The sequence below is a fragment of the Rattus norvegicus genome, chromosome 19, assembly GCF_021556685.1.
Source record: "Rattus norvegicus strain SHRSP/BbbUtx chromosome 19, alternate assembly SHRSP_T2T, whole genome shotgun sequence".
In the NCBI taxonomy this organism is placed as follows: domain Eukaryota; kingdom Metazoa; phylum Chordata; class Mammalia; order Rodentia; family Muridae; genus Rattus; species Rattus norvegicus.
The window spans coordinates 50360104-50373958 of record NC_141552.1 but is presented as its reverse complement, the minus strand read 5'-3'; the positions used below and the strand labels follow the sequence as shown (position 1 = coordinate 50373958).

General features: G+C 35.8%; 1 protein-coding gene across 17 annotated transcripts in view; it reads right to left on the bottom strand.

Moving 5' to 3' along the window:
* The window catches only part of Nfat5 (nuclear factor of activated T-cells 5), an 86943-nt gene that overhangs the window by 28237 nt on the left and 44851 nt on the right, over positions 1–13855 (bottom strand). For 7 of the 17 annotated variants that reach the window (NM_001107425.1, XM_087594597.1, XM_087594598.1 and 4 more), the window contains 3 exon segments: positions 1733–1923; positions 4394–4586; positions 10041–10596. In NM_001107425.1, the coding sequence (NP_001100895.1) occupies positions 1733–1923; positions 4394–4586; positions 10041–10596 (940 nt within the window). 17 annotated transcript variants of the gene reach the window in all.

Sequence of the window (13855 nt, the reverse complement as noted above, 5' to 3'; positions counted from 1 at the left end):
GGTGCCTTTACTCTCTGAGCCATCTGTCTAACCTCAGGTCAAATTTTGAAGGGTATATTTTTTCTGTTTTCTTTTAGAAACAGGGTCCCAAACTTATTATATAGTCAAGTATAACCTTTAACTTCTGGCTCTCTTGTCTCCACCTCAGGGTGCTTGGGCTATAGACATGCACCATCATACATAGGTCATATAGTATTGGGGTCCAACCTAGGGCTTTACTCATCCTAGACAAGTACTATCCCAACTAAGCTATACCCCAGGTCCTCAACTATGTAATTTTTATTTTTAGTACTATATTAAAAATTTCAATAAGTCAGTCTTGATGTTAGCTTCCAAAAAGCCAGCATTTTCTTTGGCCTTCATTTCCCTGCCTTGGGAATTATTTATTTATTTATTAGATTTATTTATTTATTATATATAAGTACACTATATATAGCTGTCCTCAGACACACCAGAAGAGGGCATCAGATCCCATTACAGATGGTTGTGAGCCACCATGTGGCTGCTGGGATTTGAACTCAGGACCTCTGGAAGAGTAGTCAGTGTTCTTAACCACTAGCCGTCTCTCCAGCCCCTTGGCAATTCTTTAGGAAAGCAAATCATGAATACAACTTAGTCCATCACCATTCTGGAAGAACACCTTTTGACGTTTTGGAGTGATTCTAGCCCTTAATAGCTGAGCCACCTCTATCGTCCTGTAGGAACCTTTATAAAAGATGTTCTATTTAAAACATTTAATAAGGCCCTCAAAAAAAATAGTGGTGGTGCACACCGTTAATCCCAGCACTCAGAAGGCAGGGGCAGGTGCATCTTTATAAATTTGAGGCTAGCCTGGTCTACAGAGTGAGTTACAGGACAGCTAGGACTATACAGAGAAACCCTGTCTCCAAAACAAAACAAAATTACCATATGCACACACGCACGCACGCACACACACACACACAGCTCTCAAAAATTTCTATTTTCTAGAACTAGAAATATTTTCATGATTATCATAAATGTATAATATAATAAAGTTCAGAGGCTAAGAGCACTTGCTGCTTGGTTGGGTTCCTAGCAGCTATATAGCTTGGTTCTAGTTCCAGGAGACCAAATATCTTCCTCTTTTCTCTAAGGGCAATTGCACACACATAATACACAGAAACTCACATAGGATACCCACATACACATAAGTAAAATAAATCTATTTTAAAATTTGCCAAGAGTCAGGTGTGGTGATGCACATCTTAAATTCCAGGACTCAGAAAGGCAGAGTGTGGTCCAGTGGTCTACACAGTAGTTCCAGGACAGCCAGGGCAATGTAGAAAGAGCCTATCTATAAAAAACAAAAACAAAACCCAAAATGAAACAAATAAGCAAACAACCCCCCCCAAAACAACAAAAACTCAAACAAATAAATAAATATAAATAAATGAAATATAAAATGTTGCCAGGCACAGTGGCCCACATCTTTAACTCTAGCATTCAGGTGGCAGGGCTCTGTGAATTGGAGGCCAGCCTGGTCTACACAGAGGGCCCTAGGCTGGTCAGAGTAACAGATAAAATACTGTCTCAAAAAGGGGGTGGGGTGGAGTGGAGAGATGGCTCAGTGATTGAGAGGCTGGTTGTTCTTCCAGAGGTCCTGAGATCTGGTGCCCTCTTCTGGTCTGCAGGCATGTATGCAGGCAGAACGCTGTATACACAGTACATACATCTTAAATAAACAAGAAGGGATAGGTTACTAAGCACTTACGCCAGCGTCATGTTGCTGCTAGGGTCGAGGCCAACCTCTATCACAGTGGTGCCTTCGATGTCCACTTCTTTGCACGGAGTTGTGTTTCGCCCGGTCACTCTGCAGGCCTGATAGAATCCGTGTGGCTTTACTCGACCAGAGTCATTGCCCACAAACACCTGCAACACCACTGGCTCATTATGACCTTCCAGCTGGAAACAGATGACACGCACCATAGACACTAGTCAGCCAGGCCAGTACTCTACCCACGCCACACACCTAGGCCAAACACTTTTGTATGAAGAAAAACAAGTCAGGTGCGTGGCATGCACCCCTAACCACAGCAGAGACGGGTAGATCTGTGAGTTCCAGGACAATATGGTCCTGTCTCAAAAAACAAGCCAGCAAGCAAACAACCAACCCTAAGAAATGAAAAAGGAGTGGGGGCTTGGGGAGCACTGCAGAGATGGCTTAGTTAAAGGCTAGGCTTACAACAAAAATTAAAGAAAAACTTTATAGAAAACTACTGTATTAGTTCTAAATAACTACATTTTAATTAATTTAGATGTTCTAATGCTAAACTGTCACATAACCTGTTTGTTTAAGGAATGGGAATAGACACACGATTGCCCAGACAGTATACAGATTACTCAGGGTCTGCTACCACCACTGGATTGTTAATGGCGACATCTTCAGCATCAACGAGAATATATGATACAATTTACAACTTAAGCAGTTTGAGGGAAAAGTATGCAGCCATACCGATGATGGGAAAATGGAGTTCAAAGACTGGATCATTAATCCAGGGCCAGAACATCATCTATGGTCAGAAGTGCTTGCTTAAAGTAAGATATGTGATCATTATGGACCTCCAACTAAACTCTCATAAATAAATGACAGTTCATATTCAGAATAATATTTATAATAGAAAATGTTTTTAATTTTGATTCTTGATATATATCTTACAATAAATGCAGATTCAGTTGTTGACAAAGGATGCAAGAAAAAAATTACAAAAAAATCACATCTTTTCTATCCCATTATATTAGCATATTTGTGCAGTAATTATGGTAATCAGGCAAATAATTAAAGAAATAAGAAAGTGTATATCCATTGTGGCCTCCTTCTACAAATGGATTATGTAATAGTTTAGCAGAGAACATGTAAAGTTTTAATGGAAATGTAGTTACTACAGAACTAGTTGGCAGTACCAGCACTTAAAGGGGACCAAGTGTCTGCTGAGTGAATGAACAAATGAACTGTTGAGGGCAGTCATTTCATTCCCTATCATAGTCAGGCAATCAATCAATAATATAGGTTAATGTTTAAGTACTTAAACCAAGCAGAGCTTAAAGGCAGGTAATCAGATTAAAAATATTGACTAAACTATAAAAATATCCAGCTAAATATATGTAAAACAAAACTTGAATTTCTCTCTCACCTGTTACTTGAGTCTTTTACTGGACTTGAGGGATTGGTTGCAGATGGATTAGTGTGGTAAGATGGGGACAAATGCTCAAAGACACATTTCCCAATAAATAATGATTTCATTCAAGTATGAAATGAATGGCAGTTCTTGTTTGCTTATTTTTTCTATTTTCAAATAATACTCTTTATAATAAAAGTACCAAGTGATAAAATTTTACTTTAAGTCAGAGTTCTGAAAAGGTAATTCTAATAATTTTAAGAATCTTATTTCCCAAGCTGAACAGTAGTGACACACACCTTCAATCCCAGCACTTGGGAGGTGACTCTGAGTTTGAGGCCTGCCTGGTCTACAAGTAAGTTCCAGGGCAGCCAGGGCAACACTGAGAAACCCTGTCTCAAAAAACCAAAAGAAAATAAACCTTATTTTCATGTTCTTATGTTTTGAGACAAGTGCTCACCGTGTAGTTCTGGCTAACCTGGAATTCTCTATGCTCTCTATGAAGACTATGCTTGGCTTCTAACTTATATTGGAGCTACCTGTCTCTGACTCCTAAATGCTGGAGTTAAAAGCATGTGCCAACATGCCTGGTGAAGTTCTTAATAATTTCTACTATGTTTTTTTGCATTTACTTTAAAATTTTTTCTTAAATAAAGCATTTTGGATGAATTTACTATCACTATTAAACAAAGGAGGAAGATAATTAATGACCTGCAGATATTTTTTTCTTTTCAGAACATACTCTAATCTCTCAAACTAAAATTTACCCAGGCATGCTAGTTCACATCTATAATTTAAGCACTCAGGAGTCTTGCCATGAATTCAAGGCTGGCGTGGACTACATATTGAGTTCCTGGTTAGTGAAACATATCTCAGAAAAACAAAGTCAACCAGCTAAAGAAACAATTCAAATGTTATCTAAGTATCACTTGACTTATGGCTCAATTAACATTTGTTTTCTATTATACTGAGCTAATAATTCTACCCTTCTATTTTAGGAAGCTTTCCCTGAGTTTAAAATAATTGAAGGAAATCATCACATGGATAAGTATTATTTTTACATGTATTTGATGGTTATACATGGAGAACATGTATGTGGGGCATGTGTGTGCCATGGTGTGGTTGCTGTGGAGGTCAGGATAACCATGTAGGGCCAGTTCTCTTATCCCAGCATTGACCAGGTTCTGGGGATAAACCTTCACCTACAAAGTCCCCTCATGGGCCAGTCTTCATACATTACTAAATAAAATGAGTACCTTCACCGTAGGAAAGCCTTGCTGTGTTCTATCTTTTACGGAGCCTCGGCTGCCCTCTGTCAGGTACCGGGCTCGGTGTTGGGTTTCAGGCTGTACCACTATCTTCAGCTCCTTCCCCTCACTTTTAACCGGATACTGTCCACACAACATAGGACTCTTCTTTACTCCAGTTCCCTTTTGGCTGTCCAATGTTCTGAGAATCCAAAGCACAACATGAAGGAAATATCAAAAACAGTCCTCTCTAAAAGCTATCTTAGATAAAGGAAGAAACAGAAGGCAATAATACTGAAAACAACTGCTTAGTCTATGGATAAAATAGAACACAGCCTAGAGGAGGAAGAAACATCTTTTATAACCAAAGTACCTTTAAAATATATATATATATATATATTTTTTTTTTTCAGAGCTGGGGACCGAACCCAGGGCCTTGCGGTTGCTAAGCAAACGCTCTACCACTGAGCTAAATCCCCAGCCCTTTTAAATATCTTTGAACCAAGTGTAACTACATGCCATGAAAAAGAAAGCTGGACAGGGAACAGAAAAAATACAGTTGGGTGGCAGGAGAAAAGACAGTGCAATAATTGTTTCCTCACTGCAATTCAGTTAAAATAAGGTATAAAAGTTACACATATCAGTCACATAAAACTAAAAGACTAATTACAATTACTTTTTAATCAGACTTGCAAAACCAAAGGAAAAAAAGGAATTAGCAAAAACAACCAAATCAGCACAAAAAGGAATTAGCTGAAACTACCTAAAGATTCAACAGTGAAGGTACATGTAGTATATTCTTTTGGACTGCTTTCTCGGTAAATTAAGATGAGAAATTTATAATAAAAAATCAGTGATTCAATTTTTATTGGGAAATAAGGTAAATAATGAGTGTGGTTTTTTTTTTAAAAGATTACTTTTATCTGTGACAGGTTAAATGATTAAAGTAAAAAAAAAAAATCTTATAACCTGAGCTCCATAGTACTGGTAATTCTATTTGGTTTTATTTTTTCAATTGTGGAAGTTTTGTTTTGTTGTTTCTTAGAGACAGGGTCTCATATACCCCAGGCTGTCTTCAACCTGCTGTATAGCTGAGGATGGCCTTGAGGTGCAGATCCTCCCACTGTCCCACCTACCTAAGCAACATCTAAGATATGTTAATTTAAGCATTTCTTTGCTTATAATACAATATCCAAAATAGTGTTTAGGACTTCTATAAAGTAGCTAATGTAATGAAAATACCTTATAAAAATAAGCAATATATCCCTCCCAGTAACATGAAATAGATTTAAAATTATCCATGTATGTTCTTGAAAAGCCAGGGCCAATCATGCTTTTTTATTCCCAGCAAGGTAACCAAATCCCCAGAGGAATATTATGATTTTAAAAACAGAAGGACAGCTTTAAACCTGGCCTTAAAATTTACCAATGCAGTTGTGCCCAAGTTGTTGCCTCAACCATTAGAACAAAGGGAAGGTGGTAGTCACTCAGCTGAAATGACTCCCCAGGAAAGGGGCAGAAGAATGGGGATGGGGGAAAGGACAGCACTGATAACTGACATGGGAATCCAGTGGGATGGACAGGGCAAGGTCATACGAGATATTTGCTGATGAAGACAACCAGGAAGGACAGATGAGAAAGCAAGGAGGAAAGGGAGTTTTTATAATGGTAAGAAGGGCAGGACCAGACCTTACTTGGACAAGAAACATCATTCACATAAGTGTGACAAATAGTTCAGTCAGAGGTAACCTGTATGTGTAAGTCATTTTAAAGGTACTAGCGCACTAAATCCATTAACAAAAGTATCAGGCTGAAGTAGAATAATGGGGGAAATGACGTTTTTCTTTTAGCATAATGAGTAAATTTAAATGTTAGGGTTGAAGAGTGTACAATTTCTTATACATGAGATTCTATAACCATCTGGTTTGTATTCATCTTATTACCAAAGCAAAAAAGAGTATAAATATCTCCCACATGTAAAAGAAACTATAGTGTAACGATAATAGCAGTTTACACGAGTGACTAGATTATGGGCTATTTACTTCTTTTCTTGTATTTTTCCAGATACTTATAATTCATATGTATTGAGCATAATAAAAATGAAAAATTTGAAACTGAAGTACTAAGAAAACTTGAATGACATAACTTATTTCATCAGGTGAGTCTTTTATATTTCATTTATACTAATCAACCTAATATTTTGAGAGTAAATCAAAATGATTCCTGTAAAACAAGTATCTTATTTGGAATAAAATTTTGTTGAGTGAGTTAATATACATATATATATTCATATATAATATATATATGATATATATCATATATACATTTTACACACACATATATATATATGATATATATACACACACTAAAAAGACCACAGGAAATTAAATAATTTCTAAAATATTGAAAATGTTCCTGCTGGGTTTTTTTTTTTTTGGTGGGGGATTCTTACCACATAGCTCAAACTGGTCTTGAACTCACTACAGGTCAGGCTGATCTCCCTCTCATAAACCCATAGCCTCAGCTTCCCAAGTGCTGGGCTTACATGAATTTACCACCCACCATACCTGGTTCTGAAACTATATTCTAATCTCTTTATTCTCTAAGATTAAATGTAAAAGTGGAAAAATATATATTTATATCTACAGACAAGTAAAACAATGAAATCAACTAATTCTTAGAAAAGTAGTAATTCAATTGATAAACTGTTAAGGTAAAACAGCCTCAGAAAAAGCAAGAAAATAGCAGTTCATTACATGGGGATTAACTGATTTATTTTTGCAGGGTTGGGTATCAAAGCCAGGGCTTCCTTGGGTTAGAAAGGGACTCCGTCACTGTAGTCTTATATCTAAATGACAACTACCAGAGACAATGTATTATGGCATATTCTACTTAGAAGTCTTAGAATGACATTCATGGTATTTTGTACTAGATATTCCTCCAGGTTTTCTGTCAAGAAAATAATTTTAACTAGAGAAAGGCTTAAAATGACTTTCCTATCCATATGGTATCATATTTAACCTGGAACTTTAAAGGAAATAGGGCTGCTGGTTCCCAGGTCACCAGTGAGGAATTTAAGATTGGCATAATCACCAATACTGACAAACAAAGAGGCTTTAAAAAAGATGGTTCCTTAACAAGCCCTAACTTTTGAGTTGTAAAAATAATCATCTTTCCGTTCATCAGTTATCAAGGCTTCAAGCACCATGAAGATAAATGAACTGCTTGTATATGCAACACATTGCAAGCTCACTTAATATTTAGCATTATATAAACTTCAAATTGTGTCACATCATATTGAAGACTTTAAAACTCATCTCTCAAAACATTTCAAAATTTCTTGTTTCTAGCACCTTTCTCATCATTAAAAAAAAAAAAGAGGCAGTTAGCTGCAGCTGAGGCTGTGTAAGGGAGGTCGGCTGCCCACGTATTTTACATTTGGTTTCATCTTTTCCTCAGTGTATCTTTTTTGTTTTTGTTTTTTTAAAGATTTATTTATTATATATAACTACACTGCAGTTGTCCTCAGACACACCAGAAGAGGGCATCAGATCCCATTACAGATGGTTATGAGCCACCATGTGGTTGCTGGGAATTGAACTCAGGACCTCTGGAAGAGCAGTCAGTGCTCTTGACCACTGAGCCACCCTCAATATATCGTATGAATTCAAATTTTAAATTTCTTTATCATTTCCATATACTATTGTTAAATAATTTTCCATTACCTAAGAAGATGGGTATTTCTTCTGCTGCTTGATGGAGTTTCTGCTTCATGAATTATTTCATGAAAGTTTTGTCTTGACCAATGTCATTCTACTTTCCCTGGTAACCTCAAATCATTTCTAAGATATATCTATCATACAAAAGCAGAAGCAGAAAAGATGTAGGTCAAGAAATCTCTTTAATCAGCAACAGTAAATCAGTGTTTGACTATTCCCAAGTCAAAACTTTACTGTTCTTAACTGGAAACTTTAATAACTACTTCAGTACAAATAGGAAAATATCTTTTACTGTAACTTGATAAAAAAAGACCTTTTTCACTGCAGCTACATATATCTACTGCCATGCATGCACCTTTCAGATCTATTCTATCAGTCACACTTCTTTACGTGACTTGGAGTGTCTACAACATTTCTGAGTCTTAATTTTATCTTTGAATAAATACTCCTTTCTAGCGTTCCTGAATGTGGAGCTGTAACATATTAGGAAAGGCTGAATCTTGTTTTCTTTTGGAAATTACCTTAATCTAGACTTTTTGAAACTTTAAAGCATTTAAATTATTTAACTATAGCATTCTAAAGTAGTTTTGATGAAAGTATAAAGAAAAAAAGTAGGCTAATTTTTTTTCAAATTTTCAGGTTCGACTATAAGAATATGAGTTTTATTATAGCTTTGAGTATAGACTTACTAATTTAAAATGTTCACAAGAAATATTTAAGGACACATTTAATCTTTATTATAATAAATGGAATACTGAGTTGGAATTTTAATGTAACAAATCAAAGATTTCATCACAAATTACACCAATCTAAGCTCTCAGACTATTTCTTTTTGTGACAGGAAGAAATTATAAATGACCCTGGATCACCTAAAGAGTCACACTCAGTGCCTCCTCAAAAACTAATTCTCAAAATCTAGTGAGTTAAATTTTATTGAATATATTGTAGAAAATTTTATTTTCAAAAGTCTAGCAACTAAATATTACAATTAAAATACTATAGGAATCCTAAGCCAGGCAGTGGAGGTGCACACTTTTAATCCCAGCACTTGTGAGGCAGAGGTAGGTGGATCTCTGAGTTTGAGAGGCCAGCCTGGTCTACAAAGCAAGTTCCAGGACAGACAGGGCTATACAGAGAAACCCTATCTCAAAAAAACCCCAAAACCCCTAAAAAAAGAAAAAAAAAGGGGGGATGCCCCACAAAACCACCAAAAAAACTGTAAAGGAATTCTAAAGCTATAGCAGACTATTTTTGGCATGGACTAGCGCGCCAATGGCGCAGATGAACAGGAAGCTCAATGTGTGCCACAACCCTGTTTCGTAATCCTTCAAATAAGAAACAGAATCAGAAGGAGAAAAAAAAAAAGGGTAATAATTTTTTTAAAAGTCCTAAACTGGCACAGTGTAGGAAAAAAAAGTTCACATGAATCTAAATGAGAACTGAGTCATCTTTTTTGTTTTCTTGATTTCATCAAGTAAAGATGAAAAACAAAAATAAAATGTAAAATTCTCTGAAAGATCTAAGGGAATGGCCCATGAAACAAACTGGTGGAAGAAGAGAGCAGCTTCCGGAGAGCACTTAAGGTGTTAGCTAGCATCATTATACTGTTCCTTGTTTCTGCAGGTAAAGGTATTTTAAAATATTTTTAAAATATAACTTCATTTGAAGTTTAAGTTATTTGAAAACAGATTATCTTTTTTCTACTATACCTAACCATACCCATAAAAGATTCCTTTGTTATAATCTACTGCTATTTTTGTATTATTTTTCTAGTAAAATTTGATTATTTTAAGTTAAATTTCTCATGTACTTCAAGGATAAAATTAGCATTTTTTGCTTTATATGCAAACTTGAACTGAGAATTAAGAAAATTTGGGAATGATTTACTTTTTTGTTTTGCATAATGGTGATAGAACTTTAAAAATGTGGATACCAACCCATTTCCAGCTTTTGAGTTGCCTTTGTTGTCCGTGGTAAGCTGAGAAAGCACATAGTGAGGTGCTTTGGCACTGTCGGCATCAAATATATCCATATTAGATTCTTCACAATCTCGTCGTTTGACCCCCGGCCTCTGCTTTGGATTTCGTTTTCGTGATTTACGAGGTACCTCAGTGTTATCATTGTAGGAACTGGTGCTCATGTTACTGAAGTTGGAGGGGGAATCCTCCATCCACATACTGCAGCTCTGCTCAGATTCCAATCCACACCCCTCATCCTGGCAGGACATCCGACTGTTATCCAGCAAGTCCTCAGGTGGTGGTGAGATGTACAAAACTGTGTGCCTCTTCGGGGTTGATGGATGCTGCTGAACTGTGTTACCGGTTAACTGCTTTTCACTTACCCCTCTGTTACTTACCCCCACGGCTGAGGAGCAGCTCTCCACTTGCATAGCCTTGCTGTCGGTGACTGAGGTAGAATAAATGGTAGGGCTGGAAGAGGTGGTAAAGGAGCTGCAAGCACCGCCCATGGAGGAGGAGGGAGCTGAAGAAGCATCTGCGGTGTACAATCCAAGAGTAAATACACTACACATGCTTTCACCTAGGCTGGCTAGCAGTCCCAATGAAAACGTGATTTGTGAACTGATTGTTTTCCCCAAAAATGAATAATTGGAATTTGGTTACGTTTTAGAATATGAATGCTTTAAGCAATACAAAGCCTAAAAATAGAATTTTTGGAAAATGCCCAAATAGTGTTATTTTACTTTTGCTATATAATTGATAGATTTTTGAAAAATCTAATTTAGTGTTTTAAGCTGTAAAGCAAGAATAAAGCTCTATTGCCTCAGCTGAACGTTCTGTTGAATTTTAATCATTTAAAGTAATACAGAAAACCCCAATATGAAACATATGTTTGTGGTCCACATTCAATGCCAATTAAATAATTCATTATAGAATTTGAAAAGTGGGACTGTGCTTAGCCACAAAATATTAAAATAAGTTTCTAACCTATGAAGCAGAGAACTACAGGTCATTTTTAATGCAGACACTCCCTGCTTCAGAGGCAAATCCTGGAATAAAAATATGAGAAAATAAATGAGAAAAGAGCTGCTGATTATTCCAGATACCAATTATAAAATGAAAAATAGAGAAAAAATATAGATAATTAACTAAAGTGGAGGCAAAATGGAACTGGTACCATCACTAGAACTGATTGTAAAATCCACAAGAATACAGATGAGAAAGGCTTGGTGTGGATTATGGTTGGCCACTGAGAATCTCAAAGTTGGAAATAGCAGATCAAATCCACAAGTAACAAAGAATCCATCCTTTACAAATGAATAAAAAGCAAAAACAGGGTGGCTACTAGGGTGGACTTTTCCTATCAAGTTCTCATGTGCTCAAAACTTGGCTATTCCTGCCCACTACTTCTCTTTCTAAAAGGCTTGCTTAATTGTGACTCTCAGGTCATTTCCCAGTATGGTAGTGAACAGTAAGTTTACTATCCAAGTCTGACAAAAAAGTAAGCACTAAATTATCTAGAATGTCAAAATTACTATAAAAATATTTTTAAAATAAATCATTTAGCAAGCAGAAAAAAAAAAGCAGATTTAAGTAAATCTCTGTAGACCAGACTGCAGCGAACGAGCAGTAGCAACAGCTGAGAACACTGCTGCTTCAGTCCATAGATGCATCGTCACTCAGCCACACAACATTGTTTAGGCTGAAGTTATCTGTGATTTCACAAATATTTTATCATGTTCAAGATATAATGTACATATAAGTAAAATTGGTAATGCTTAAATTAATTTGTACCATTTATGCCACAGTTTTAAAACTGCACAATAAAAATTTAAATTATTGAAATCATAATATGGTCAATTATAGAGCTCAAATGTAAGAAAGTCTGCACTTGGATAATAAAAAGCTATGCTATAAATTAATTGAACCCAACTGAAAGCATGTATCAAAACATGTAGATTACTTGAAATAACAAAAAAATTCTCATTGTTGCCAAGGTTTAAGAGCACAGTCATGTTAGCCACCCATAATGTGATCTATATAAAGCCACACTCTAAACTTTTCTAACTACCATAAGTCAAAGAGCCTGAGGGAGTAGACAATACCAGTTCCACTTTTAGTTTGTATCCTTGTCAAATGCAGTAGCTGAAAGTAGAAAATTCAGTCACTTTTAAACTGCATTCCAATTTAAAGAAAAATTTATCAAATTTGTATCATGCATTAATGCAATGTTTTCTTACTAAATAAATATTTGTAAAGATCTGTAAAAACTACAAAATCTAGATGCTAATCTCAATGACAGTTTAGGAGCTGATTTGTAGCCACTTTGGGTTTTAATATAGTTTTTTTCTTTCTTTTGTTTTGAAAATACTACAATGATCATTTTGGGCAAAAAAGGAAAGATATAGCTAATATTCCTCCATCTGTTCCAACTATTGGCCAAAATGAAACTAAAATGTGTGTGTGTGTGTGTGTGTGTGTGTGTGTGTGTGTGTATTCTTGATTTTCAGAGAAATACTAGTAGATAGCAGTGAATCACACAAAGCATGCAGAATGAATGCTGTGAACTTTTACTTTTATAAAGTACTTTCCTAATCCCTCCTTTCTGAGTCTAAGTACCATGCATATGAGAATGCAGACTACAAACATGTCAGGGATCCCTGTCAATGACAGAGAAAAAGTATATGTCATAATGAAGTCAAGAACAAATTATGAAGTTATGGTAGTTTAATATAATTGTTTTTTTGATTCAAGGTTCTTAGCTTACAGTTTCCAGCAACTTCCTAAGTGGAATAGAACAATAAGTGTTTGTGGTTAAAATTTTGGTCTTCTGCTTCATAGTGATAAGGTGAAGGACGGGTTTTATTTATTTATTTATTTATTTTGGACAGGGTCTTTCTTATTTTTTGGTTTTAATTTCTAACAAGCATATTTCAACCATCTGAGACTGTATTAATAAGGAAGTTTGGGTGAAGTTGTTAGATAACACGGATGGGGGAAGAGGGCTGGTTGCTACAAGAATCAACCATGTCCGCAAAGGGTTCGCATGCACAGCTCCATCTGCCTCTTCCAAGGAGCAGAGGAGCTGGAGTTTAGGTTGATAAACAACTGCCAATGATTTAATCAATCATCTCTATATAATAAAGCCTCTTTAAAAATTTTTTCTATATAAAGATTCAAACAAACTTAATTCAGGTGTCTAGGAAGGTGAACAAAACCACCACATGCCAATAAAGAGGCACAGTTAAACTCCCTCTGGAGGATGAGGCTCTATTCATTCTTTTTTTCTTTTTTTTCTTTTTTTTTCTTTTCTTCGGAGCTGGGGACCGAACTCAGGGCCTTGTGCTTGCTAGGCAAGCGCTCTACCACTGAGCTAAATCCCCAACCCCGGTTCTATTCATTCTTATGCTTTAAGATACTATTTATTATGAACCAGTAAATATGTTTGCTGAGTTCTAGGAGTTGCTGTACTAGTAAAATAATTGAACTTAAGGAGGGGATCATGGGAAGTTTAATTATAAGCAGTCAGATGAATATTGAATTCTATTAAGTTAAATTGGCAAATAATTAGACATTTAAAAAGGATTTAGTAATTAAAATGTGAATGCTTAGATTGCACAGCATTACAGCAGCAGTGCCTGATACAGGCGAACTACTGAGAGGTTAGAGACAACTATTTGCCCTCTCTCAAGAGAATGCTACAGCAGTCTTTCCTAATATGCCTGTGTATGACAATTATTTATTTACATTAACCCTAAATTTACTATGAAAAAATAACTTAATATTACTTCATT